The sequence below is a fragment of the Hypoxylon trugodes genome (assembly GCF_022578975.1).
Source record: "Hypoxylon trugodes strain CBS 135444 unplaced genomic scaffold F4822scaffold_1, whole genome shotgun sequence".
Lineage (NCBI taxonomy): Eukaryota > Fungi > Ascomycota > Sordariomycetes > Xylariales > Hypoxylaceae > Hypoxylon > Hypoxylon trugodes.
The window spans coordinates 3,202,885-3,228,878 of record NW_026250016.1 but is presented as its reverse complement, the minus strand read 5'-3'; the positions used below and the strand labels follow the sequence as shown (position 1 = coordinate 3,228,878).

General features: G+C 46.9%; 12 protein-coding genes across 12 annotated transcripts; 8 read left to right on the top strand and 4 right to left on the bottom strand.

Annotated features, from left to right (window-relative positions):
- The first annotated feature begins 208 nt into the window (after nt 1-208).
- F4822DRAFT_386779 (AN1-type zinc finger protein) lies at nt 209-1,392 on the top strand. Its single transcript, XM_051456744.1, has one exon. The coding sequence runs from the start codon at nt 357-359 to the stop codon at nt 1,287-1,289; it is 933 nt and encodes a 310-aa protein (XP_051319794.1). The 5' UTR covers nt 209-356; the 3' UTR covers nt 1,290-1,392.
- F4822DRAFT_386777 (mitochondrial 18 KDa protein-domain-containing protein) lies at nt 1,393-2,742 on the bottom strand. The gene is made up of 2 exons (XM_051456743.1): nt 2,332-2,742; nt 1,393-2,270 (listed from the first exon to the last, which is right to left on the bottom strand). The coding sequence occupies exons 1-2, from the start codon at nt 2,544-2,546 to the stop codon at nt 1,592-1,594; spliced, it is 894 nt and encodes a 297-aa protein (XP_051319793.1). The 5' UTR covers nt 2,547-2,742; the 3' UTR covers nt 1,393-1,591.
- Nucleotides 2,743-3,035: 293 nt separating this feature from the next.
- On the top strand, nt 3,036-3,373 carry F4822DRAFT_424475 (uncharacterized protein; the record flags this gene model as incomplete). Its single annotated transcript, XM_051460155.1, has 3 exons — nt 3,036-3,083; nt 3,153-3,277; nt 3,328-3,373. 3 exons carry the CDS (start codon nt 3,036-3,038, stop codon nt 3,371-3,373), a joined length of 219 nt encoding a protein of 72 aa, XP_051319792.1.
- A 190-nt stretch (nt 3,374-3,563) lies between these two features.
- Nucleotides 3,564-4,426, bottom strand: F4822DRAFT_424474 (uncharacterized protein; the record flags this gene model as incomplete). The annotated part of the gene is made up of 3 exons (XM_051460154.1): nt 3,564-3,860; nt 3,912-4,123; nt 4,174-4,426. 3 exons carry the CDS (start codon nt 4,424-4,426, stop codon nt 3,564-3,566), a joined length of 762 nt encoding a protein of 253 aa, XP_051319791.1.
- Nucleotides 4,427-5,212: 786 nt separating this feature from the next.
- F4822DRAFT_386765 (uncharacterized protein) lies at nt 5,213-7,101 on the top strand. The gene is made up of 4 exons (XM_051456742.1): nt 5,213-5,330; nt 5,389-6,117; nt 6,177-6,379; nt 6,465-7,101. Exons 2-4 carry the CDS (start codon nt 5,564-5,566, stop codon nt 6,566-6,568), a joined length of 861 nt encoding a protein of 286 aa, XP_051319790.1. The 5' UTR covers nt 5,213-5,330; nt 5,389-5,563; the 3' UTR covers nt 6,569-7,101.
- Nucleotides 7,102-7,285: 184 nt separating this feature from the next.
- Nucleotides 7,286-11,158, top strand: F4822DRAFT_386764 (mono-functional DNA-alkylating methyl methanesulfonate N-term-domain-containing protein). Its single transcript, XM_051456741.1, has 3 exons — nt 7,286-7,489; nt 7,562-10,616; nt 10,677-11,158. The coding sequence occupies exons 1-3, from the start codon at nt 7,392-7,394 to the stop codon at nt 10,974-10,976; spliced, it is 3,453 nt and encodes a 1,150-aa protein (XP_051319789.1). The 5' UTR covers nt 7,286-7,391; the 3' UTR covers nt 10,977-11,158.
- Nucleotides 11,159-11,384: 226 nt separating this feature from the next.
- F4822DRAFT_386763 (ubiquinol-cytochrome c reductase iron-sulfur subunit, mitochondrial) lies at nt 11,385-13,093 on the top strand. The gene is made up of 3 exons (XM_051456740.1): nt 11,385-11,825; nt 11,940-12,179; nt 12,277-13,093. Exons 1-3 carry the CDS (start codon nt 11,546-11,548, stop codon nt 12,456-12,458), a joined length of 702 nt encoding a protein of 233 aa, XP_051319788.1. The 5' UTR covers nt 11,385-11,545; the 3' UTR covers nt 12,459-13,093.
- A 1,791-nt stretch (nt 13,094-14,884) lies between these two features.
- Nucleotides 14,885-16,434, top strand: F4822DRAFT_424470 (uncharacterized protein; the record flags this gene model as incomplete). The annotated part of the gene is made up of 3 exons (XM_051460153.1): nt 14,885-15,017; nt 15,069-15,710; nt 15,773-16,434. 3 exons carry the CDS (start codon nt 14,885-14,887, stop codon nt 16,432-16,434), a joined length of 1,437 nt encoding a protein of 478 aa, XP_051319787.1.
- A 479-nt stretch (nt 16,435-16,913) lies between these two features.
- F4822DRAFT_33595 (uncharacterized protein) lies at nt 16,914-19,435 on the top strand. Its single transcript, XM_051455739.1, has 4 exons — nt 16,914-17,693; nt 17,759-18,042; nt 18,117-18,235; nt 18,293-19,435. The coding sequence occupies exons 1-4, from the start codon at nt 17,393-17,395 to the stop codon at nt 19,059-19,061; spliced, it is 1,473 nt and encodes a 490-aa protein (XP_051319786.1). The 5' UTR covers nt 16,914-17,392; the 3' UTR covers nt 19,062-19,435.
- F4822DRAFT_424468 (putative short-chain dehydrogenase) lies at nt 19,233-20,148 on the bottom strand (the record flags this gene model as incomplete). The annotated part of the gene is made up of 3 exons (XM_051460152.1): nt 19,233-19,469; nt 19,539-19,792; nt 19,851-20,148. 3 exons carry the CDS (start codon nt 20,146-20,148, stop codon nt 19,233-19,235), a joined length of 789 nt encoding a protein of 262 aa, XP_051319785.1.
- A 1,239-nt stretch (nt 20,149-21,387) lies between these two features.
- Nucleotides 21,388-23,498, bottom strand: F4822DRAFT_33474 (proline-tRNA ligase-like protein). The gene is made up of 2 exons (XM_051455717.1): nt 22,829-23,498; nt 21,388-22,740 (listed from the first exon to the last, which is right to left on the bottom strand). Exons 1-2 carry the CDS (start codon nt 23,254-23,256, stop codon nt 21,495-21,497), a joined length of 1,674 nt encoding a protein of 557 aa, XP_051319784.1. The 5' UTR covers nt 23,257-23,498; the 3' UTR covers nt 21,388-21,494.
- Nucleotides 23,499-23,998: 500 nt separating this feature from the next.
- On the top strand, nt 23,999-25,974 carry F4822DRAFT_33437 (T-complex protein 1). Its single transcript, XM_051455714.1, has 3 exons — nt 23,999-24,187; nt 24,242-24,327; nt 24,376-25,974. The coding sequence occupies exons 1-3, from the start codon at nt 24,100-24,102 to the stop codon at nt 25,903-25,905; spliced, it is 1,704 nt and encodes a 567-aa protein (XP_051319783.1). The 5' UTR covers nt 23,999-24,099; the 3' UTR covers nt 25,906-25,974.
- The last annotated feature ends 20 nt before the right edge of the window (nt 25,975-25,994 follow it).

The window sequence follows — 25,994 nt, the reverse complement described above, 5'->3', positions numbered from 1 at the left end:
TTAAGCCCCGAATTAGGCCTAGTCAGTGGGCCTAAGTGCCCTGTACCTAACCCCTGGGACTCATCCAAACGACCCTATAATCTGGGGCCGCTAAGCCCCTAGCATACCTAGGTACGTACAACTTACGCCTAATTCAGCCGCATTTTACTGCTCAGGTGGCCCCGCCCTACCGCCACCGTCGGTATTTCCCAAGTCACAGGTCCGTTAGGCTAGGTTCTTCCAGACCATTCCGCAACATCTTAATCATCACCATTGCCATTAACGAAGCTTACGAAGTCACTCTCTGCCTGCCAGCCTAGCAATTGTCATTTTTCAATTTTCTTACTTAGAAGCGATACATAAAACAATCAGAAACCATGGCGTCCTCATCCACAGCCGAAGCGCCAGACACAAGTTACGTCAAAATGGACAAGGAATCCGACGCAACGCTCATCGGCAAGCACTGCCAACTCGAATACTGCAACCAACTCGATTTCCTCCCCTTCTTCTGCCAAAGCTGCAAAAAGACCTTCTGCCTCGACCACCGAACCGAAGACTCGCACAAATGCGCTAATAAGGGAGCTTGGGCCGAGCGCAAGCGGCAAGCCCAACTCTCGCGTACATCCGCGGGCGAGGGCAAGCGCATGCGCGACTTCGTATCGCAAAAACCGTGCGCAGCAACCGACTGCAAAACGACCGTCGGCACCTCCCTAGTCCCCGGCGTGCACTGTTCGAGCTGCAATCGCGATTACTGCCTCAAGCACCGGCTAAAAGAAGAACACGACTGCAAGAACAAAATCCCGATCGGTGCGCGCCCCTCACAATTCAACGATGCCGTTTCGCAGACACAGTCTGCGCTTGCGAAGCTGAAAGCTTGGGGTCTGGCAAAGAGGGAAGCGGCGGGACGCGCGTTGCCGAAACCGAAACCTTCGTCTGCGGCTGCGCGACTGGTGGCTACGAATACGTTGAAGAAGAGCGCGAAGGGCGATGCGAAGGTACCGCCTGAAAAAAGGGTGTACTTGTATGTGGAGGCTGAGGCGGAGACTACGACTGCGAAGAATTATAAAGGCGAGTTCTTTTACTCGAAAGATTGGGTTATTGGTAGGGTGCTTGATGCCGCGGCCAAGAGTCTACAGGTTGAAAATGTGAACAACCAATCTTCCGAAGAGAGGGATAAGTTACGGGTATTCCACGTAGAAGGTGGTCGGGTATTAGAGTTCAACGAGAAGGTTGGTTCGGCGCTTGTCAGTGGCAACACGATAGTATTGCTACGAGGCATAGGACCACCGCCTGATTTGATTGAGATGTAAGCGAAAGACTTATGAGATATGACGAATTGCATTAAAAGCGGCGTTTTCGAGGCATTGATTTTCCACAGCGGAGATACCTTATATAAGAGAATAGAAGTAACAATGTTTGATTTATATGCATGGCTTAGGTATAAATATAGTTTTCAAGTGAAATGTACAAGTCTCGCGACACACAATATTTCTCCCTCGCCCGTCCCTTGTCGACCTTCGTCATAACGTCAATCATAATCGAGGAGTGGGGATAACTCCCCCCTTTGCGCCATAGTATATCAACTAGTCCCTTAATCTCTACATCAATAGTCTCATAATTCCTTTTCCTTATTTTGTGGCTTTGGTTTCTGTCGTAAGGCTGCTTCTCGACCCGTTGAAGGCGAATCGCCAATGTATTCTTTCCCGCCATATAATTCGAATCCCTTATGGAACAAGATTTCGACCGCATTCTCGACCGGCTTATCGAATAAGGTTGGCAAGAACGGTACGACGGCAAGACCAAGCCCTATTGGACCCCACACTCTAAGGGTCTTACTCTTCATATCCTTCATCGCCCTACCTGAGTATCTGACCACACTGTGGATTGTGAATGCGGGAAGCCCCATGGAGGCTATACTTTGGAAGATACCTCGCTGAACCATCACAGTCCTGTAATCTTCCAAAGGAGAAATGACGCCAGGCTTAACATTTGCGGGTTCTGGAGTCGTTAATCCGGTCGCTTTTTGTTGTTTATCTGATAGGACCAGCTGCGGGTTCAGCGTTCGTTGGTTTTGCCAATACGCCTTGTAGCCTTCATATGAAACATCGCCTAGAATGTATGCCCACGATACACCGTACGCGCTTCGGACTAACCACGGATGCGCGACTGGTCTGAAAGATTCTCCTATGTCTGAGGTATACGCCACGTAACGGTGGGCCGAGAGCATAATCGTTCGTAATCTGTTCGCGTAGGCGGCATATCGAACGTTGGATTCGGTGGAGTCGGGTGCACTGATCGCATTATATCCGTCAGCGTAACCTAGCCATAGCATTGCGGCACACGACAACATACTATCCCTCCACGAGCTCGTCAAAAAAGTTATCATCTTTGTCCGACTTATCGACTATCTTCTGCAAACTCTTCGGTAAGTCGCGGTGCTCTGGGAGCTTGTTGGGGTCAAATTGGGTGGCATCGCTGCGCGGGTCGACCTTCGTCGCGGTATTTGGCGGGGTTTCTGTCTTATCTTTTGAAGCTTCGGACTTGTCTGGTCCTTTGCCCCACCACATTGTGAATGAATGTTATACTGTAATGACGAGTTTTCGTATGGTATTTAATTAAAAAATTGTATGTATTTCTAGTCGCGAAACAAAATGGATTCGACATACATGTAGGAGGGTTCAAATGAGCTTAAGTAAGAAAAGGTTGAAGAAGCTAGGAGATACTTTCGGCTTGCGACGAACAGTCCTTGGTGACGTCGCGGTCGGGATTCGGATGGTCCTTTCCTTTTCCCTAGATCCGTTCCACAGACCAGGGGGGCTTGCCGAGATGCAGTTGCGGGTAAACGTCGGAGTTATTCGAAACGGGCACCTCCAAGTTCCACTTTCGCTAACCTAACTAGGCTAGATCAATATTGGGGATTTCAATTCGGAGCTTCCAAGGACTTGCGCAGTATTTTGACAGCTTCATATACCTCTTGATTCTTACGCCATCGTCCATTCGTCATCCGAGTCTACCTATATCCACTCGCTTGAGGCCAATCCATAAATACCGCCAAGATGGTTGCTATGTACAGTATTTTCGGCCGCCAGGTCGGCTCGCATTACGTGAGTTGCCCCGACAAACACCGCTCTATTCCGGTTGACGATGGCATGCTAATTGCTTTTCTCCTCTAGCTAGCAATGGGTGTTCTCACTACCTTATTCGGTGGTACCTACTTAAGCCTGCGTGGTGGAAGCAAGAAACCTGCTCAAGCACCCCCGATCAACGCATCGAGCCCTGACGAGGCGGACTTCATTCAGTACACAATCCCCGAATCTCCCGCGACCGGCTAATACTAATGATGTACAGGAACTTCCTAAAGCAAGCCGATGCGGACGAGAAGAAGGGACATTAGATTTGACTAGACATTATACCGACCGAGAATACTGGTCGACTGTACATATAGATATGGTCACAATGAGAAGAGGCAGCCAACCTGCGAACATTGAAAACTACCAACGATTCCTCGTGTATTTGTGATACTCCCCGGGATCATACCCATTGCCGCGAAGATAGCGTATATCGCAATAAAATACGTCATTCAATTACCAAGGGACTTGCTGAAAATTCCCTTGTTCAAACTCCCAGAATGTTCCTGATGGTATCTCTAACCGTCTAGATTCTAATAATCTCGCAGTGACCTCAGCTCCTTCCAGGGGATCTTTCATGCCCCTAAAACTGTTGAAGCCTGTTTTGCAAGAGCCTGGGCTCGCTGCCCAGATAGTGATCCTATCCATTTCATTGGCTACCTCCCTTAACTCGGCATTTCGAAACTCAATCGTTACGAGATTGAGTGCTGCTTTGGAGCAATTATACAGCCAGTGCTGTGTAGGAGGCATCTTCTAGTCTTGTCAGCTAAAGTCTAAGTCTCGATCGGTCGATAGGGCATCTACCTCGATGGATTTGTTTCTAGCTAGGCTTCCCCGAGCGCTAGAAATCATGACCACTCTACCCCATTCCGCTTTGCGAAGGAGTGGCAGGAATGCTTTCGTGACGAGGACTTGGGACGTCACTAAACAGTTGAAGCCTTCAGTCCAGTTGTTCCTAAGCTCGGTCAAGTCGTCCGATTTTGGTAGCGTTACGGCACCGGCATTGTTGACCAAAACTAAACCCTCGTTAATTCTAACCAATACGATAGTAGAATAGGATACCAACCGTCAAGCTTTCCGTACCCTTCCTCGACTGTCTGTACAGCGGCTTTAATACTCGCATCGTCAGTGATGTCGATCTCGACAGGCTCAAATATCTCCGGAATTCCTAATTCCTTTAACTTCATAATAGGTTCTCGAGCATTTTCTACGGATCGGCAGCCGACTAGGATAGTGGCATCGCGAATCCGAGTTCCCAGTGCTTGGACTATGGCATACCCAATGCCTCGATTGCCGCCTGTCACTAGAATCACGGGCATAATTGTCAGTTTGGAATATATATGCTAAAATAAGACAAGAGTATTTGACTCAAAGAAGACTAGGGAGCGTCGGTACACCTTGAATACCTAGGTTGGTTATCCTTTTATATATCTAGGTAGAGCTGAAGACAAACTCAAAGTCGCAAGATGATGGACATAGTGTCAACCTTGGGGTCTAAACCACGGGTTTAATTAGTATATCTTTCCATTAAGTCCGGTTCAGGCTACGTAAATATAGGAGCTACAAGTAGTAATGTGACTATATTATCACGGTATCTCCGGGTTGCAATACTTCGGTGTGTAGGGTCGAGAGCTCTAGGATTGGGTGTACAACAACTATAATTGGTCTGTTCGTAAACGCAGATGTTTACATTGACAATAAGTCTGTCGACCGAGCTACTTCGAGCAGAACTTGGAGTTAAAGTTCATGATATGACATACATGTATGCTTCTTTTCAACAACGTAAGTACAACATTTGCCGTCTTATAAAAGATGAAAATTTGGAACCTTGGAAGTTCTAAATCATATGCGTATATCGAATATCTGGCATTATGCATATATGCATATACTGGGAAGGTTAGATCTGGTAAACCATTGAAACTATTCACAATCAAACTTACAAAAGCAGGAACAACCGTACAGTAAACTTAAATCGATTCAGGTCTTTAATTATTAGTAATAGTCAGCTTGGATTTTTCTTCTTTCAAACGGGCTGGTGTCACAATTCGTGATTCTAGGGAGCTAAAACACCATCAACATGACAACCATAAAGAGGACGGGCATCGAATTGCGAACAACATCGATCCAAGTAAGCTGTCCTGAGCATAATGGGACAATAACTTAGGCCGATACTAATCAATACCCATAGAATGTAAATATCCATATAGGATTTGAATCAGGCGAGTTAGTGACCCTTTCTACCACTCGGTTCTATCAAGAGATGCTAAGCTACCCATAATAGTGAGCCACATCCAGGACCAAACAAAATCGTTGTCAAACAGTACCAATTAGGACCTCAAAACATCACGGACCCAACGCTAAAGTACTCCCTTCTACTCACTTCAGACGATTCATCGAAAAATCCATTCTTTTATAAGGGTTGCGTATATCTACCAGAGAAAGACGAGCTCTATGCTATGTCGGACCTCCTTCAATCAACCAGCAGTTCGGCGTTGCCAGCAATCCTGATATCCAAAATACTACTCCAACGAGATCGCGGTGTACTTGGAGATTACATCCCTGAGGTTGAGTGGATGAAGTTACGCCCCCCTTCTTCAATGCCTATGCCTGCTGGTGCATGTCGCTATAGAGATGGTATACTTTTTTGTTCTCAGGGTGCACTAACTCCTAATTCTGGCGGTCTATGGTATATGCCGTGGGGAAAACCTCCAACGCCCATCCTAACTGCCTACTTCCAAAAACCATTCAATTCGATACAAAGCGTCGTTGAGGATCAGCATGGCGCCTTGTGGTTCACGGATGCTTCTATTGGTTTCGAACAAGAAATCAGACCGAAGCCGAAATTGCCAAACCAAGTGTACCGATATGACCCCGCGACGAGAGATCTACGTGCTGTTGCGGACGGGTTTAGTAGGCCTATGGGGATAGCATTAGGCCCGGACGGCAACACGTTGTATGTCACTGACACGGGTGCTGCTCGTCCTAATGGTGGGAATACGGATACTTCAAGGTATGCTCCATACACTTCTCTTGAATTTAGAGGTTTGCCGTCGTTAATTTAAATCATAGCTCTGCTACCATTTATGCCTTCGATGTCGCCTATAGATCTGGAGCTCCATTCCTAATAAATCGGCGCGTTTTCGCTTATGTTAAAGAGGGAGTGCCGACATCAGTACTCTGCGACTCCTCTGGAAACGTTTTTGCTGCGTGTGGGGACGGTGTCGAGATTTGGAATCCAGTGGGAACATCAATTGGGCTCATCGAAGTGTTTGGTAAGTCGATACCCATTATCTCTGGTCCTAACAAACCTTCAACGTTCTGCCTTATACTAGGAAGAAAATATTAATATTCCATCAGGAGGTTGTACAAGTATATGTTTTGGGAGAAATAGGGAGCTCTTCATTTGCGCTAAGCAAAGATTATGGTGGGTTCAACTAGATAATACGATTTTCGGCACCTAAATCTGTGGGGTTACAGGCGCTGCTCACTGGGGAACGACACCTATGGAATACCTAAGGAGTGCTGTGTGTACCTATAATTACCTACCAAATTAGTACCTAGGTAGAGACATACCCATATGTCACCGAAGCTTAATTAGCTCTAGAATACAATCAAGGAATCAATGAAATAATCATCAAGAATAATTCCAATACCACAATAGGTGCTTGGACAATTTTCTAGATAACCAGCCGTATCAACTTGGTCCTGTTTCTGTTATTATTGAAGTTGGTGGCTTTTGTACAGCTATAGAGTTGACGCAACGTAGATTTTGATGATTGTTCAGATTGCTCGAGTCCAACATATGTCGTAGAAAATATACAATCTTCCCAGTGTTATAAATATAACAAATACTCAAGTAAGACAAAAAGGATCCCGATATTAAACAGGTAATATCCATTATATTCAAGCTTAACGTCAATCGGTTGTAACTTCTCGCATTGGGTTTTGTAGGCGGTTTTGTGTATTTTATTTTATTTATTGAACTCTTTTGAAGGAGGTAGGTACAGCGGGGTCTGACATTTCGTTAATAGCCCTGGAGGAAGTCACATACAGGGGGGTTAGTTTACAGCATCTACCTACATAAAGGCGGGGCAGGGTGGACTCGCTGCGGCGTGCTAGCTTTATCAATAGCGCTAATCTGGTGCTAATCCCCGCGTAATTCTTATCGCCGGGTCTTTCGCATCATCTCTTACACTTAATTTATTAAAACTCCCATCTCTTTCTCGCCGTGCAGACCGGATCTTGCAACATTTCACCTCTCTTGAACCATGCGAAGCTCAAAATATGGCTTACGTAGCGCCTATCCACCGGCCCAACAGCGTTCGACACGCAATACGTGCCAATTTGTTTCCTGAAGAGAAGGATCCATGTTTGATTCTTGCGTAAGTTCTAGCAAGCTTACAAGTCCATGACGGCGTAAACAATAGAGAGGACATAGAATTAACACCTCACAGCAAGACTAATCGCCTAGAAATATGGAAGCTCGACATAAACGGAAGTGTAGTTCATACTGATACGAAAGTTGTTAACGGCACCATTTCTATACTACAGAAACTACGACCTCGAGATGCCGATACGGAGTTAGTCTTCGTCGGAACCGACAGATTCCATTACTTCACATTTGGGTGGAATGCCACAGATAAAAAGCTGGAAACAGTCGACTCTTTCTTCGACCTACACGAAAAACACATGCGAGATGCTCTAAGCCAGGATCTATGTATCGTTGATCCGACTGGACGGTTCATGGCTGTCTTCCTCTGGGAGGGAGTCGTGAATGTGTTGCGCATGCACACGGTCAAGAGCAAGAGGAATAATCTACATTGGATGGACCAAATACGAGTCTCCGAGCTTTTCATCAAAGGTGCGGCTTTCTTACATGTTGAAACTGGCCACCCGAAGATCGCCTTCTTACACCAATCTCGAACCGATGTCCCCGACTCCGAACTTGTCACATACCGCTTAACGACCGACGATAAAAATACAGAAGTATCCCGATTCGAAATCCGGGATCGAGTTGATCAGTTGGATATTCAAGATCCCGGCGCCAATATAATAATACCGGTTGGGAGAGGTGAAGAAGACCAGAAACGTTACATTATACGGAACGCTTCTACTGCGCGAGCTCAGCTAGGAGGTTTGATCGTTGTCGGAGAGACGCGGCTGTTGTACTATGATGACGCTGCTAAGCAGAGTGTTGAGACTGCACTTGAAGAACCGACCATATTCGTTACCTGGACTGAATATGACGTCTCACATTACTTCCTCGGGGACGATTACGGGAATCTATGGATACTCGAGATCCTCCTTGACGGCGCCGTGATCAATGGTTTACGAATGACTAAGTTAGGACAAACCTCGAGGGCTTCTAGTCTTGTGTACATGGGGTGTAATATATTATTTGTTGGATCGGCTTATGGCGATTCGCAGGTCTTTAAGGTCGACCCAATCGCCAAGTACCCGCCACAATTGATTCAGACCTTGAACAACATTGCGCCAATAATGGATCTCAACATCATGGATATGGGAAATCGCGAAGGGGAGGATCAAACAACTAATGAATACTCCTCTGGTCAAGCACGAATCGTCGCAGGCAGTGGCATTTTCAAGGACGGAAGCTTGAGGAGTGTACGGAGTGGTGTTGGGCTGGATGACATCGGAATTCTTGCGGACATGGATAATGTTAGAGCCTTATTCTCCCTAAGATCCCACGGAGCATCCAAGACCGACATATTGGTCGTCTCATTTCTGATAGAAACTCGAATATTTACGTTCTCTCCTAAAGGCGAAATCAAAGAGGTTGAATCATTCGGGGGGATGATATTTGACGAGCAGACATTGTTGGCTCGAAACCTACCAAATGGCCGACTTATCCAAGTCACGAAAAGCAGTATGATACTCGTCGACCTCGAGGGCAGTGTTGTTGTATCAACTTGGAAACCTGCCAGTGGACAAATTACCGATGTGTCGGCGAATGATGAGCGGGTACTGGTCGCTGTCGACGGAAAAATCCTCATATCGATGCAAATTCAAGAAGACTTGGTTCAAGTGGAGCATAACGATCTCGAGGAAAAAGACCAGGTTGCTTGTGTCCACTTGCCTCCAGAATATCCCACTATTGGCATAGTTGGTTTTTGGAAATCGGGCACTGTCTCCATAATTGACTTGAAAACTCTTCAGTCTATCCAAGGAGAAACCCTACGAAGAAAAGACAATAACGCTTCTATACCTCGGGATATTGCGCTTGCACAGGTACTCCCCCCATCTCTTGCGGGCCCGACACTATTCGTGACCATGGACGATGGTTTCGTGATTACCTTCAACGTATCGAAGGACGACTTTTCCCTATCTGGGCGAAAGAGCATTGTCTTAGGGACACGACAAGCAAGATTACAGCTAATCCCTCGAGCCGATGGAATTTATAATTTGTTCGCTTGTAGCGAGCATCCTAGCCTAGTTTATGGAGCCGAGGGTCGGGTTGTTTACTCGGCGGTCACGGCAGATGATGCGACTTGTGTATCTCATTTTGATGCCGAAGCCTTCCCCGATTCTATCGTGGTTGCAACGGAGAGAGAGTTGAAGATATCTACGATAGATACCGAACGCAGAACACACGTACAATCCCTACAAATGGGAGAAACCATTCGCCGTATAGCGTATTCTCGTCACGAACGAACTTTCGGTTTGGGATGTATCAAGAGAGAAATAAGGAATAACGAAGAGATAATCACTAGTTCGTTCCGACTGGTGGATGAAACCATATTCAAACAGCTTGGGAAGCCATTTGCTCTCGAAAGCTCACCACGAACGGAACTTATCGAAACGGTGATTCGAGCTGAACTTCCGGATGCATATGGAATTCCAGCCGAGAGATTCTTAGTCGGGACATCCTACCTCAATGATGAGCAAGATGGTGCGCCGGCGAATTCTATTAGAGGACGAATCTTAGTCCTTGGGATCGACGGCGAACGATCACCTTATCTAATTGACAGTCGGAACTTGAAGGGGGCTTGTAGATGCCTTGGAATCATGGGCGACAAAATCGTTGCAGCTCTAACAAAAACGGTTGTTGTATACTCCTACAACGAGACATCATCAACCTCTGCGGACATCGAAAAGATTGTATCATACCGGCCTTCTACGTATCCTACGGACTTAGCAATTGAGGGTAATATTATTGCAGTAGCTGACCTTATGAAGTCGATGGCCCTGGTCGAGTATGTTCCGCCTACCGAAGGTGCGGGGGCTAAGCTTGTTGAAGTCTCGAGACATTACCAGTCCTCCTGGGCTACCTCAGTCTGCTATGTGGGCGAGGAGTCATGGCTCGAATCGGACGCGCAAGGCAATTTAATTGTTTTAAGGAGAAATCTGGCAGGGGTCACTATTGAGGATCGGCGCCGGATGGAAGTCACGAGTGAATTCAATTTAGGAGAAACGGTGAATAAGATTCGAAAGGTGAAGCTCGATACTAGCATAAATGCCATCATCTTGCCACAGGCATTCCTTGGCACGGTAAGTTATTTAACATCATTGACGTAAACGAAACATTGTGACTAACGACTAGTCTTATAGGTTGAAGGAGGTGTCTACGTATTCGGACTTATTTCACCACAATATCAGGACCTTTTAATCCGATTCCAAGCCAAAATAGCCGAGGTAGTGGAAACGACCGGAAAAATATTCTTTTCTAGATACCGATCCTTCAAAAACGAAGAACGCGAATCGGACGGGCCGTTCCGTTTCATTGATGGAGAGTTTATTGAGCGGTTCCTCGACATAGATGAGAAGACGCAAGAGGAAATCTGCGAAGGGTTAGGCCCAGATGTTGAGGCTATGCGAACACTTGTCGAGGAGTTGAAACGAATGCATTAAAGGCGTTTGCAAATCTCGGTTTTTGATTGCGAATGGCGGGAGTATTGGTGTATATCCCTCGATACTAAGGGTAAAACGGGCACGATAGCAATAAATGAGATCAAGAATAAAATATAAAGTCTTAAAAAATTTCAATTAATAAGTCAGAAATCAATGTTTGCTGAGATGTGACGTAGTGATCTCCTATTGTCTATATTGAATCTTTAAATGTTACATAAGCGTGTAAGAAGTACTAAAGTATCGTTTCCCATCTTCCATTGATGCGACGTCACTGAACATCAAGAGTTAGAGTTAAGGTCACATGACACGAGCTAGCTTGCTGACTCATCAATAATATCGGGTTGACCTGACAGGAATTTGACCAATCGTTAAACACCAATTTCATAGCTCTTGAATTTTTCTTGCCTAAGGCCAATCACATCGCATTACCTAATGCACCCATTCGCAGTTTAGCTTAGAAACATTACCGAAGTCTTTCGATTTCAATTGCCCAGGACCAGCAAAAAAAAGACCTCACAATACCTGATACCAACATTGCCGTCAACCCCCAATTGATCCACCACAACGCCATGGCGCCTCTCACAATCGCCTCCCGCGCTCTCGCGCGAGGAGTCTCGAGATCCTGCTGCCGTGTCAACGCCGCCCGCGCCATTTCTACCACATCCGTTCAGCGAAGCGACGCCGGTTCCTACTCGAGCCCCTTCAAGGGCGAGTCGAAGTCTACCAATATTCCTGACTTTGGACATTACTTTAATAAGGGCAGCTCGAACACGAATCTGCTTTTTCAGTATTTTATGGTGGGAACGATGGGTGCTATTACTGCTGCGGGTGCTAAGTCGACTGTGCAAGGTATGTTGCGCATTGCATTATTTTGGAGGATTATAGTTGGATTATTCGGATATCTATCGCCCTCGAGAAGTATGGGTTAATCGCATATGACTGATATTGATATCTATGATATAGAATTCCTAAAGAACATGTCCGCGTCCGCCGATGTTTTGGCCATGGCCAAGGTTGAGGTCGACCTTAACGCGATCCCCGAAGGCAAGAACGTCATCATCAAGTGGAGAGGAAAGCCGGTGTTCATCCGACACCGTACAGAAGAGGAGATTGGCGAGGCGAACTCGGTTCAGGTTTCGTCATTACGAGATCCTCAGGCCGATGAGGACCGTGTTCAGAAGCCCGAATGGCTGGTCATGTTGGGTACGATTATTCCTGTTGTTCACCGATATATATACTGAATCATTGATATTCCGTATGTATGGCTTGGTCTGTTAGAAGAGAAATTAACGTAATATAGGTGTCTGCACACATTTAGGTTGTGTCCCTATCGGCGAGGCGGGAGATTTCGGCGGTTGGTTCTGCCCCTGCCACGGTTCTCACTACGATATCTCCGGACGTATAAGGAAAGGACCTGCTCCTCTCAACCTCGAGATTCCCACGTACGAGTTCCCCGAGGAAGATAAGTTGATTATCGGTTAAAAAAGAAGCGAGCTACTACTTGTACAATTTTTTATCCCCCCCCAACTACCACCACTAGACTGGCGGGCCGTGGTCTTTCCATTTCACAAATCGTCGAGCTGGACGGCAAGGATAGACAGACGTAATGACAAGACTCGTGAGGTTCCACGGCATTCTTTAGAAGTTTCCTCTGGCGTTGCCAATTTGTACAAAATACATTAAGACTTGTCAAGTTTAAAATGCATCAATACTCCTAATTCTTGCTTGTGCTTCTTGCTAGGTGGTATATTTTTTATGTCGAAACTAACCGAGATCATATCTAGCCTACCTATGTGCAATGTGCGACGGAATTCAATACAGTATTCGCCACAACATCGGAACGATCGTTGACGATTACGTTGGGGTATATAAGGGGGAAAGAGAACGAGAGATGGCCTTCATTCAGAAAAATGAGACGAAGAGTATAATTCATACACGGAACGGGCCTGTAGGGAATGCGGCATGCTTATCATTGAAGTCAATCGCTGCTTTTATGATATCGATCAATCATAAATCATAACATATCACAAGAAACTATAAGAGTAGCGACACGGGAGTGATAGTCGATAAAATTGGAGCATGTATGGAGTAGAATCTGGAGAAAATCTTACTATGTCATTTGCAGTATTAGGAATAACAAAAATACGGTAGTATACAAAGATGATCGTTAACCAAAAGAGTGAAATTATATATTATCTATATAAAAACTATGAAACTGGTTCGGATGAGACTCCAAGAGGCAATCAGTCGGTCTTGACGGGATGGTCGGACGAACTTCATATGCGCTGTCTACATGTCGCACGTCAAAGCAGACGGCAGTCTCATTATGCGATCAAAAATAGGATTAGGCGACCCAAGAGATTATTCCTTGAGTTGTATCTTTGATGTCTCTGGTCCTATAGATGGAACCATATTCTGCATCATAAGATTTCCCGAACCCGGGAGGACATCAATGCCGGGCGGCAACCAACTTGGCGCCGTCACAGGAGTTCTTCCGAACTACATAGACGCTTAATAGTGGTATGCCCCACGAATCGTGAGATCATTAAGGGTATCGTATCTGTCCTCGATCTTGAGATATGCCTAATATGGCTTGATAGAATGCGAGCACGCTAAGAATATAACATCGTATTATAGGTACACACAGATTAGGCCTGTGATGAGAGCTGGGTCATCTGAAATTCCTAGTCTATCACTTTACAACCCAGAGTTAATCTTCTCCAGATCTCTTTTCAAAAAGGAAGTGGTCTTCAACTGTAAAAATTGGACTTAAAGAGTTCCCTGTAATGCGTCCTTGACAACCACGAGATGTCTGGGTTCCGAGAAGAACTGGGATGAGGAAAAAAAAAAGCAGGGTTCCGACATATTGCTATTCAGACATTGTCGGGAGAACATTACAGTGGGAGTCAAGCCCTGGAATACGAATGGCGCCAGGGGTTATAGAGGGGACAATAGCGTGTGAACCGGCCTATCATAACCCCTGACAACACCCCGGAAGCGGCTCGACCACCTTGAGACACTTCAGGTTGGATAGTCGGTCTCATCCCAACTTCAACGGTCTCGAAACTGAAAATGAGCGCTATTGCGCGGAGCTGGTATCCACTTGACTCCTAGGCATTTGCTGGCTTGACACAGACACCATCAATTGACTGTCCAAAATAGGAAATTTCCCTAGAAAATGTCATCCGCAACCGATGAGCTGATGACGAGGCCATTGATCGGCTTGGATTAACAGTCGCCTGCTCATACCATGAGCGGCTCAGCGGACCTAACGCCGCGCAAGGACGACAACATCCTAGATCTGATCATTCATGTCTAAAGCCAGATGCACGGCATTTTATCTCAATCCTTGAGCTGCCATTTCACTCCGGCTTCTACTCGAGCCGATGTCGACCCTACAAGTAGACCATCCTAGATTAGGATGAGGGTGTTTCTTCTCCAGTCCAACATCTCATCTTGGGACGATTAGATCTACGGGGCCGGGGTCTAATGAGGAAAAAAACGGGGCGGGTATAGCAACTTCTGGTGAGACTGGTTAGTCTAGACATGTCTTGGTGACAGGAGGCAGGCCGCCCGGCATGCTACGATGCCTACCGTAATACACTAAAGCTTCATCAAGGTATAGGCATTGACATGGGCTTTTGCTTGGCGTCCATACAATCCTCATGTTCAATGCTGTATATATAGTGAGACATAGCTGCCCCAGACGATGTCGTTATTCCCATTCCCTTCTTTCTCATCCAACGACAGCATCTTCTTCTCACCCTGTTACGTTCTTTCTAGTTCTGGGAACTATCTATTTCTATTCGCTCTTTACTATTAGGCTGTGCCTCATTTCAACTTTATACCATTATACGATCACTCCGTTACGAGTCACGAACAATCGTTTACTTTCAAGAACCGACAATATGAAGGTCGAGACTAGTGCTGCTTTGTTGGCTCTTTTGGGCGTGGCCGCCGCCCGTCCCGATGCCGTGAAATTGTTCAGGAAGACCCGCCCCGCTGTTGGCGCATCCGCCAAGTTCAGGCGCGAGGTTCCTCGTAAGTCTCCGGGATCATGAAATAAGATCAAGTTTACTAATACCATAGCAGAGGAGCACTCACACAACAAGTTTCTCACCGGTGTTGGTGAGGCCTTGAACCTAAACAACGTTGACCAAGTTCAAGACCCTGTCTTCGCTCTACTCGGCAATGCCGCTGCTGCTCAAGGTGCAGGCCTTGTTCAGGACTTGGACTGCTTGCAACAACGAGTTGCCGACCAGGCTTTCACCAATGCTAAGGCAGCAAATGATGTCGATGGCATGGCCAATGCTCTGATTTTCCGTGCCCTCGAGAGGAACACCGGTTCAGTCGGCCTAGCTTCCGCTCTTTGCGAGTCGGAAACCGCTAAGAACCCCGAAATTGCTGCTCTCCAGCAGCACCAGGACCCTGCTTCCGATGGCGCTGCTGCGCTGAACAAGCAGATCACTCTTGACCTAGCTGTTCAGCTTGCGTCGGTTGGCGCCGATCCTCAACTCGCCCTCCAGTCGGGTACCTTCGCCCCTGGTGAAATCGGTGATCAGACCGGTGCCGGTAACACTTGCGACACCGAAGATGACGCCGAGGGTTGCATCTTCTCTCAGAATCTCCTCGTCGAAGACGCCACTGCGGATGAAATTGATGCTGCTGTCGCTTCGGCGGGCGGTAATGCCAATGCTGGAAATGCCAACAATGCTGACGACTCAGCTGATGATGGTAAGTCAATTTCACTTATTTCTTTAGCCCAGTCCTTAGCTCCTCATACTAACGAGAAGTAGCATGCGAAGATGATGGTGCCGCCGATAACAACAACAACGCAGGCGCCGCCAACAACGGCACAGCCAGCAACTCCAACAACAATGCCAACGCCGGAAACGCTAACGGAGGTGCTACCTCCACCGCTGGCGTCAACGTAAACGCTTTCACCGGCAGCGTCGGTTCCGCCCCTGTACCCGTAGTTAGCTCGACGGCCGATAAGCCCTTCTCCGTCAACGGTGCTCAATTTCTAAACCAAGGAGCTGCCATCCAGAGGGCCTGCGATGTCCAGAAGAACGCTTGCGCTAACGCTGCCAATAGCGGTGCAGATGCGTCTATCTCAGTCTCAGACTGTGATGCGCAACAACAACAATGCGTAGCCCAGAACGCGAAGAAGCGCCGTGCTGCTGCCGACACCGGTGACTGCGGATCGCCTGCTATCTCATTCGGTCAACAACAGGACCGTGGCGATGAGGATGCGTTTGCGCCTGTTAACACTGCGGACTTTAACCACGGTTCTGCGCTCAAGCCTGCTGTTATCACGGATTTCATTTGCAGTCAATTGGCTAGCAAGTGCGGTGCCGCGGATGCGACGGTCTCTCAGTGCGAGGAGGGTGCGCAGGCGGCGAATTCGCTGCAGGGACAGGCTGCGGCTGATGCTTTCAATGCTGCTCTTGGTGTATGAGACATGTTGGAGGAAAGGGTGCATATAGTATACTCATATCTGTCTTAAGGACGTACGAGATCGGGTTATGATGAACGAATGGTTTTTTGTATGAGTTAGGAGTTTTTAAAGTTACAAAAATGTAACGGCTGCTGCTTCGTGGTGAAGAAGAAAGTATTGCTATACCCCGCATAGTATGTGAAAGAAATAAATGAGTTTAAACTAGATCTTTACGTAAGGTGTATTGTAATAATGAAGAAGTGCTTGGGTAGTATGCTGAGGGTATAGTCTTAGTTGGCAGTCGGAGATCGCCACTTTTATTCCTAAGAAATACAACATCAATTGTCAACTCGCAGTCATTGACAAGCTCCAGACTCAACGAAGCAAGTAATCTCTGCTATAGCCTATTTCCGATGCAAATTATAGTATTTTTCATGCTTCCTTAACTCTATTACATCATGTTCTGTAAGTGATTAGTAGGGTTCTTGCTCAAGATTGGTTTGAATTGGAAGATGATAGGTATATAATTCCATTTCAAAATCCCGGGAATCGAAGTTTATTCTTATCTCAAGCTGCACAAATATTTGTCAGCCACCCCTGGAAGATTACCTAACCCCTATAGGATAGGCTCCGAATAGCTAATACGAAGTCTGACTGCTGTCCGATGAGTAAGCCATCTGTGCCTCTTTCGGACCCGGCGATGCCTCCACCAAATAGGGAATAGATACAGGGTAATATTTGATTTGATTTGCCTCGGATCTCATCGTCTGGGTCGATCAAATTTGATGAGATGGGCTGAGGTTGCGAACCACAAGAGATAGGCATCTGAGTGAGATTTTGATTCAGGTACTTACTTACAGGATATAATACTCATAATTCTTCGCTTTGAACATTGGGGTTTTCACAGACCTCAAGCCCAAGACTCACAAACTAATAACCACGTTTCTCAACCCTCATTTTCCCACCCTCACGATAAAACATGACGAACTTCGAATTCGTAAATGTCGGCAGTCCTAGTGAAGTAAAGCGACACTCCACTAAAATTCGCCGTCATGTTATGAAGGATATCGGTAAAGCGCGCCGAAAGTCACGACCAAAGAAGCGTGGTGAAGTTATCCTCGGAGAAGATAGTTCACCCTCATCTGAGAATGGAGATGAAGCGGAAGCGAGCAGTTCATCAAAAGCCGTAGCACTTCCGAGTCCTAGGATGGATGCTGATCTACACAGACCATCATATCCAGCTGGGATGGATGAAGAACGGCTGAATTTAGTCCGATTTAGTAAGGATACTCCCCCCCCCCCCCCCGGAAGCCTTGGCAGTATGAAAATCTAACGGTGACACCAGTGGTCAATGAAGCACATTCTGTATATAGACCATTTCGATTTTTATGGTTATCGATGGGGTTATCAGATGCCGCTGCTTGGAATATCACCCTGGCCAATGCGGCATTATACCGTGGTATGGACGCGGAGACGAAGAAACTGAAGAAACCCGAATACATTTCGAGTGTTGATGCTATGAAGTGGTATACGCTTTCTCTGGCATCTATTACAGAGAGACTCCAAACCCCTGACGACAGCGATACCGAAGGCCTTGTCGTTGCTGTCACTGGATTTGTCTGCCACGATGTATGTTCCTTTACCCCCCTTAAAAGGCCGGGATACCCAATATTTGTGCGTAACCATACTAAGACTTGCCATAGTCCTCGGTCGGGAATTTTGACCGATATTGTGTTCATATGGAAGGACTTCAACGCCTCATCGACAAGAAGGGCGGCATAGAAAATCTCAGCAGTCCGTTCTTGAGGATGATGGTTTCCTGGTAAGTTGATTCTCTATAGGGATAGAAAGCGATGACCCTCTAAACGTGATTCGGTAGGCTCGATTTAGCGGGGGCAACATATTTCAATGTCAAGCCACGCTTCGACGTTCCCAGAGGTTTCATAAGAGAAGTCAATACTGGTAACGATGCTCAATACCTAGAGCAACTGCTACGGTCTTGGGATGGGAACTGCCCCGCTCTAGGCGATATCCAGAATGCCATGAAAGCGACGGCTTCCGTCGCCAATTATATCAACCGCCGTTCCGAAGACCCCAAATTCTGGCAAGATGACGTAACATTGGCAAGACTTCTGGGCCCGGCTTTCCACGAGATTCTATGCCTGGAGGGGAGACCACTTCCCGAAGACACATCGTCCATCGATTACTGTGGTACAGCAGCAAGGGAAGCTTTCCGGCGCGCTGCACTTGTTTTCCTTGCCGCTATCAAAATACGCATGGGCGCCGGGGCGTATGAGATGGAAAGGCATCTCGACGCATTTCGGCAGATCTCGCAACTGCCGTTGGTAAACTGGAGCGTGGTGCCCGAGTTGAACCTCTGGGCTCACATAATAAGCGCTATGCAGGAAGAGAGCCCGAACCGAGCCTGGCATGTAATAACCATACTCGAGATAATGGGATCCATGGGTCTGCAAAGTGGTAACCAAGCCATTGACATAGCTCGTGGCATTATCTGGATAGATGCCATTGATCAGGGGAAGTCGGATTCTCTCTGCCGTGAGCTTAACTGCTATTTGATGCAGCGACTTGAGGAGGAAATACCTGTGGATCCTCAACTTGAAATGCATTCTGAAGACTTCGGCAACTAAATGTAAGCAAAAGAAGGCAACGCCATCTGGCTACTCGAGTTCAGGTTGTGAATAATTTATACGGGAGGGTAGCATAAAAGGCAACAACACCTTTACAGAATCGAATTATAGGGAGAAACAACACTCCATGTTATCATAGCATACGCTTTTATATCGATTACGAATAAAATCTCAACCCCCGACTACCACCCCAGAATCCACATGAATAACTTGCGCTGTTATCCAATGACTCTTTTCCGATACGATTAAGAGCACCGCATCAGCAATATCCTGCGGCACGCCAAAGCGACTGTCTCCCCGCTGTTGTTCCGCCATAGGTATCATCACCTCTGGGCAATCTTTGTTGATATCGGTAGTGACGGGACCAGGAGCTATCGTATTGACCGTTATGCCGTGGCCACGGCCAAGCTATTGAGATATCAGCGTCGTCTTTAATCTAGGAAATTCCCTTCTGTGTCGATTTGGAGATAATCCTACCTCAGCGGCCCACGTTACAGTAAGACTATTCTGAGCCCCCTTTGTTGCGGCATAAACAGCTAGCAGAGGCGGATTCATCTTTGGGGCTATGCTGCCTATATTGATTATTCGGCCTCCGCGTGGCATCTTTCCCAGCTCTACAACTGCTTGGGTCATAAACACTGTCCCAAACACGTTGGTCGCGAACTCCTTTTGGAGGGTTTCGAGACTGGTGTCTCTGATAGACTGAACCGGTCCACCCCCCGCATTGTTGACTATCGCCATTAGATATCTACTTTAAATTAATGGGCTTGACAAGACCTCGCAACCTACCGAGTATATCGATATGATCCACCCCTAGCTTTTCTAACGTCTCACTGACAAGTCCCTGGGCGCCTTCCGGAGTTGAGATGTCGGCTTGGATCAACGCCACCTTCACACCAAACTCGTCACGGATAGATTGGGCCGTTGCTTCTGCCCGTGGCCTCGTGCTATCGGACACATAATTGATCACCACAGAGGCACCATTACGTGCTAATGTCCTAGCAATAGCGGCTCCAATTCCGTTTTCTCGACCGCTACCAGTGATGATGGCAGACTTCCCGGCGAGCGAAAAGGTGTCTACCGGCATCTTTAAGACTATTGGGATATATCGTATACACCAGGCAGATAGTTGTTTGAGTTTTGAGTAACTTAAGGCATATAGAATAACTCCGAAGGGTTCCGGCCAGTCAGCATGGATCGTAGGCGTATGAAATACATGTTGGCCTTTGTCTTGCTATTTATAAGACGAGCGAGAGAGGTTAAGTCCGAAGTGGATTGCAGAACACCCCTGGCAGAAATAACTTCATAATTCTCACCGAATAACAGGCAACTTTAGCTTGGCAACGACCAGGAACCATAACAACCTGCATTCGAAAATACTCCTTTCCCCACCCCCGTGCCAACAGAAACACCGCAATACCCGTAAGGTACCTAGGGTATTCTTCGCACCATCATACTTCTAACTACAGGTAACACAGTCGCATCTGTTTCGCTTGTCGCGACGGACTAAACACCGAGAAGGGAGGTGAACTGTATAATACCCGCATTCGCGCCTCTGCGCCTCTATTCGACATCAGACGCCGATCGCTCTCCACATACGTATTGTAATGAAATAGTTGCCGAGCCGGAGTTTGGCTAGGTCGGTTTACTAATATGGAATTGCCTACCTCTCTTCCAAACTGGCCGTATCCAATCATCGTCGCCTGTTCTCTGTGTAACGAGGAATATGTTGCTTCTTAGCTTACTTAAATATGTGCCTGCATCATATCATTACAGGGATGTTCGGGTCTCATTGTAACTCTATAATATGACTCTATAATTTGAGTATAGAAACAACATCATGTAGGTACCCAGAATGAAACTTAACCCGGAAATGTGGGTTACGATTGGTAACTCATACGCGGCAATTGAGTGTTTTCGTAATATTCCTGACATCAGCATAACTGCAGAATTGAAAGATGCTAATACGGACATTTAGGACCGGCAGAGCGGCTTTCTAATAAGTTTCAGAGCGGACTCAAGCGGGCATAATCACGATGTTTTGTGAGACAATCATGCACGGCCTCGTGCGAATCGGTAGGTGGCTTAAGCCCACAGGAGATAGGGTGTATAAATCCGAAATTGCCAATGTTCACAGCCGGATTAAACGGAATACCTACTGTAGATTCACAATAGCTTACGCAATCTTCCCTACTTTTCGTTAGACCTATACTGCACATGCCAAGTGAAAGGGAGCGGGTTAATTTAGAAAGGGTAATCTTTTTTTTTATTCTTGCTCAAGCGAAATCTCGCATGATCTGCAATTTATGAGCGGATGCCGCCCCTACATCTGATATCGTGCCGCACCCGCCCACCTGTCCGTCCGACTCCCGCATAAATCCCCACAACAACAAAAGGGATGACTTCCCTTAGTGCTTTACGGCAATAACTGGCTTAATAGCTTCGTCCGAACATGACGAATTGCTCTGCCAACCGTTCGCACTCGGGGTTCAAGCACTTGGTCTCTCCTTTGACCAAGCCGTCGGGCTGCTCGAAGGGAATGCACAAACTCTTCATACCCATCGACGGGGCCCTCTGAGCCTCCGGAACGTTAGGGTCTTCATCCGTGCGCCCTGTTGTCAACTCCTTGATTCGGTCCTCACACTTGCCGTCGAGGCAGAACGGGATGATAACCACGTTCTTAGAGTCTAGAGCGGGGACAACCTCATCCCAATTCTTGATGACTAGGCGGTGTTCTCGATAAGCCTTTTCCGCCTTGTTGTACATGTCGCTCTGGATAGTCTCGAGAAGCTTAGGGACATTGTTAGCCACATCGGCGAGGGGGATAGTGCCCTTCTCTCCAGTGTCTCGGCGTGCGAAACTGACGACGTCCTTGGCTAAGTCTTTGGGTCCGAATTCTAGACGAAGAGGGACACCCTTCAATTCCCAATCGTTGAACTTCCAAGCAGGAGTGTAGCCATCTCTTAGATCGGCCTCGGCACGAACACCTGTCTTCCTCAGAGTATACTTAATATAATCGAGCTTATCGAGATGCTTAGCCTTATCCTCTGGAGTTGTGTTCTTGGTGATACCGACAGGGATGATGATAACCTGACACTTGGCAATTCGCGGAGGAAGGACAAGTCCCTTGTTGTCACCGTGGATCATGACCATGACACCGATGACACGAGTAGATAGACCCCACGAGTTTTGCCAGACGTTGATGTGCTTTCCCTTCTCATTCGGATCCTCAACCGTGATGTCGAACATCTTACTGAAGTTCTGTCCGAGACAATGCGAAGTACCACCTTGAATACCTCGTCCGTTGGAAGGGATGTAACCCTCGACTGTGGTGGTGTAATATCCACCAGCAAACTTCTCGTTCTCAGTCTTCTTTCCTCGCACAACAGGAACCGCCAAGAGTTGTTCGTAAATACCGGCGTAGAGCTCCAAGATCTCTAAGACTTCCTCGCCGGCAAGCTCCTCAGTAAGATGTGCTGTGTGACCTTCTTGCCACAGGAACTCTCTTGCTCGTAGGAAGGGGGTGGTCTGCTTCGCTTCCCATCGGACGACGGAGTTCCACTGGTTTAGTCGGAAAGGGAGGTCTCGGTGGCTACGAATCCACTTCGCGTAGTAAGGGTACATGACGGCTTCGGAGGTAGGACGAACTGCGACGGGAACCTCAAGGTTCTTGTCACCACTATGATATAAAGTAGGGTTAGATACAATAATCATGGTGGGTTAAATGTAGATCAAGATCAGAAACAAGAAAATGACTGTTTACTTACGCCTTTGTGACCCATGCAAGCTCAGGAGCAAAGCCTTCGACGTGGTCCTTCTCCTTCTCTAGTGACTTCTGAGACAAAAACATGGGGAAGTTGGTCTCGTCTACACCCATGTATTCAATGTGCTCGGTGAACCACTTTCGAATGACGTTCCAGATGTGCATCGTAGCAGGGCGCATGATGTAGAAACCCGAGATTTCAGTGTAGTACTCGACCAATTCGGCCTTGAGTACGACTTCTTGGTACCATGCTGCGAAGTTCTCGTCCTTGTCAAAGGTGATGCCGATGATATCGTCAGACTTCTTTCCGCCGACAACAGGGAGAGCGGCTTGCTTTGCAGCCTTGGCAGCTTTCTCGGCGGCCTTCTTTGCCTCCTTCTCAGCCTTTTTCAAGGCGCTCTTGGATTGCTCCGCAGGCTTATTCTCCTCCATGGTTGTCGTCGCGTGAGGTGATGGACGATAACGGCGGGGATTGAAAAGAGTGTTTTGAGGTTGCGAAGAAAGAAACTAAATTAATCGGGCGCCGTTACCGTGAACTTAAAAGAAGACGGCAATTGTCGAGGTGTTATTATTTGAGTCACGCCGGTTCGCGGTCGTAACTTCTAAAGTTCTATTAAAAAGTACCGCTTAGGGAAAAATCAGGTACGGAAGCTGGTACCGGAGTCACAACTTTGGTACAATACGCGGCCTGGAAATTTCAATGTGCCCCGCGATTTGGTTTACAATGGAGGGGTCCGAGGGGTCGAATCCAATTGAATTGAGTTTTGGAGGGGCAGGTAGGTACCTAGGTATCTAAGTAGCGTCAGAATAAATAAGTCTTCCTCTTATCGATCACCAAGATTTCATTCATTTGTAGGGTATGATGCATAATAACCATATGAGATCAAAATAAAGTATCTTTCATTTCTCTTTGTTTTTATTTTTGTTGACATTTCAAAAAAACTCTATAGAAAATCCTAGGGCTACAAAATACTTGTTTATTAGGGGAAGTGACATTGCGATTCTGGCAGGGGCAGCAGTCTGATAAGAAAATTAGGGCCCGTGCACAATTTATCGGGCTGGGAATAACCATTACTTCCGCAAAAAAGTTCCAGGCGGGACCCGCTAGTTAGGAAGCTTCAGTCGAAATAATTCAAGTGGTGCTGAAGAAGCAGGAGCCTAGTCTGGTAGCAACGATTAAACAGGAACCCCTCCTTCTATTTTTTTTCCTTCTTCAAACTTTCAACCACCTAGGAGATTTCTGTTTTTTGTTGAATATTAGAAGGTCCCTACAAAATGGCTTCCATGTTTGAGCAGTCCGGAAATGGGACTCTTTTCCTAGGCGGCCAAAAGATCTCTGGCGCTGATATTAGGGATCAAAATGGCAAGTAGCTTTTTTGCTCCTTAAAATGCGATATATAACTAATTGAATATCTAGTTCTCGCTACACAAGCTATTGCGAATGTTGTCAAGAGCTCATTCGGCCCTAGTGGTCTGGATAAGATGATGGTGGACGATATTGGAGTAGGTCAACTAGTTTCTAGTATAGGAGATTCTAACTAACAGTTCTAGGATGTCACAGTAACGAACGATGGTGCCACCATTCTCAGCTTACTCGACGTCGAACACCCCGCCGGCAAGATCCTCGTCGATTTGGCGCACCAACAAGATAAAGAAGTTGGTGATGGTACGACTTCAGTAGTTCTCATCGCCGCCGAACTTCTACGACGGGCCAACGAGCTTATGAAGAACCGAATACACCCAACCACTATCATCACAGGTTACAGACTTGCTTTAAGAGAGGCTATTAAGTACATGAACGAGAATGTTAGCACTAAGGTTGAGAACCTCGGTCGCGAATCGCTACTTAGCATTGCCAAGACATCCATGTCCAGCAAAATTATTGGAGCCGACTCCGATTTCTTTGCTAACATGGTAGTTGATGCTATACAAGCCGTGAAGACGACGAATAACCGGAGCGAGGTCAAATACCCGGTCAAGGCAGTAAACATTCTAAAGGCACACGGAAAGGGGGCCTTGGAGTCGGTTCTTGTTAAGGGTTATGCTTTGAACTGCACAGTAGCATCGCAGGCCATGACGACAAGGGTACAGGATGCTAAGATTGCAGTGTTGGACATGAACCTACAAAAGGAACGAATGAAGTTGGGTGTACAAATCACTGTTGATGATCCCCAGCAACTCGAACAGATTCGCGCGAGAGAATCCGGAATGGTCATCGAGAGAGTGGAAATGATACTCAAAGCTGGAGCAAATGTCATCCTTACAACCAAGGGTATTGATGATATGTGTCTGAAGCTCTTCGTTGAGCGGGGTGCCATGGCTGTAAGACGTTGCAAGAAGGAAGATCTACGACGAATTGCAAAGGCTACTGGCGCAACTTTGCTGAGCACACTCTCCGATCTAAACGGTGACGAGCGATTCGAACCTTCTTACCTAGGTCATGCTGAGGAAGTTGTCCAAGAACGAATCTCAGATGATGAGTGCATCTTAGTCAAGGGAACAAAGACACATTCGTCTGCTTCTATCCTCCTCCGAGGCCCCAACGACTTCCAGCTTGACGAGATGGAGCGATCCGTGCATGATTCCCTTTGCGCGGTTAAGCGAACTTTGGAGAGTGGCAGCATTGTACCTGGAGGTGGAGCAGTGGAGACAGCATTACACATCTACCTAGAAGAGTTCGCAGGCACCGTAGGCTCAAGAGAGCAATTGGCGATTGGAGAGTTCGCTCAATCACTACTCGTCATCCCCAAGACGTTAGCCGTCAACGCCGCTAAAGATGCAAGCGAATTAGTTGCTCAATTACGATCTCGACATGCACTATCTCAAAGAACTCAAGATGGAGAAGGTAACGAAGACGAGAAGACGATTGCGAAAAAGAAGGGCTACAAGAACTACGGTCTGGATTTAATGAAGGGTAAGGTGGTTGACGAGATCAAGGCTGGTGTGTTGGAACCGAGCATAAGCAAGGTTCGGCAATTGAAGAGTGCGGTGGAGGCGTGTATCAGCATAATGCGAATCGATACCCTGATTAAGCTGGATCCGGAAGAGAGGGGAGAACCAGATGACGGCCACGGTCACTGATAGGAGAATTAAAAAGGAAAAAAGATGGTGGGCTCAAGGCGTTCCTGATAGGAAGATGGTTTTGAGACACAAGTCTATCTAATTTAACA

Coding starts and splice junctions, on each gene's coding strand:
- F4822DRAFT_386779 (XM_051456744.1), top strand. CDS start 357: ATGGCGTCCTCATCCACAGCCGAAGCGCCAGACACAAGTTACGTCAAA.
- F4822DRAFT_386777 (XM_051456743.1), bottom strand. CDS start 2,546: ATGTGGTGGGGCAAAGGACCAGACAAGTCCGAAGCTTCAAAAGATAAG. Junction 2,271..2,331: donor GACGAGCTCGTGGAGGGATA/GTATGTTGTCGT, acceptor TAATGCGATCAG/TGCACCCGACTCCACCGAAT.
- F4822DRAFT_386765 (XM_051456742.1), top strand. CDS start 5,564: ATGTCGGACCTCCTTCAATCAACCAGCAGTTCGGCGTTGCCAGCAATC. Junction 6,118..6,176: donor GGGAATACGGATACTTCAAG/GTATGCTCCATA, acceptor TTTAAATCATAG/CTCTGCTACCATTTATGCCT. Junction 6,380..6,464: donor TGGGCTCATCGAAGTGTTTG/GTAAGTCGATAC, acceptor ATATTCCATCAG/GAGGTTGTACAAGTATATGT.
- F4822DRAFT_386764 (XM_051456741.1), top strand. CDS start 7,392: ATGGCTTACGTAGCGCCTATCCACCGGCCCAACAGCGTTCGACACGCA. Junction 7,490..7,561: donor GATCCATGTTTGATTCTTGC/GTAAGTTCTAGC, acceptor AACACCTCACAG/CAAGACTAATCGCCTAGAAA. Junction 10,617..10,676: donor CACAGGCATTCCTTGGCACG/GTAAGTTATTTA, acceptor CTAGTCTTATAG/GTTGAAGGAGGTGTCTACGT.
- F4822DRAFT_386763 (XM_051456740.1), top strand. CDS start 11,546: ATGGCGCCTCTCACAATCGCCTCCCGCGCTCTCGCGCGAGGAGTCTCG. Junction 11,826..11,939: donor TGCTAAGTCGACTGTGCAAG/GTATGTTGCGCA, acceptor TCTATGATATAG/AATTCCTAAAGAACATGTCC. Junction 12,180..12,276: donor CGAATGGCTGGTCATGTTGG/GTACGATTATTC, acceptor AACGTAATATAG/GTGTCTGCACACATTTAGGT.
- F4822DRAFT_33595 (XM_051455739.1), top strand. CDS start 17,393: ATGACGAACTTCGAATTCGTAAATGTCGGCAGTCCTAGTGAAGTAAAG. Junction 18,043..18,116: donor CTGGATTTGTCTGCCACGAT/GTATGTTCCTTT, acceptor GACTTGCCATAG/TCCTCGGTCGGGAATTTTGA. Junction 18,236..18,292: donor TTGAGGATGATGGTTTCCTG/GTAAGTTGATTC, acceptor GTGATTCGGTAG/GCTCGATTTAGCGGGGGCAA.
- F4822DRAFT_33474 (XM_051455717.1), bottom strand. CDS start 23,256: ATGGAGGAGAATAAGCCTGCGGAGCAATCCAAGAGCGCCTTGAAAAAG. Junction 22,741..22,828: donor CTTGCATGGGTCACAAAGGC/GTAAGTAAACAG, acceptor TTTATATCATAG/TGGTGACAAGAACCTTGAGG.
- F4822DRAFT_33437 (XM_051455714.1), top strand. CDS start 24,100: ATGGCTTCCATGTTTGAGCAGTCCGGAAATGGGACTCTTTTCCTAGGC. Junction 24,188..24,241: donor TGATATTAGGGATCAAAATG/GCAAGTAGCTTT, acceptor TTGAATATCTAG/TTCTCGCTACACAAGCTATT. Junction 24,328..24,375: donor TGATGGTGGACGATATTGGA/GTAGGTCAACTA, acceptor TAACAGTTCTAG/GATGTCACAGTAACGAACGA.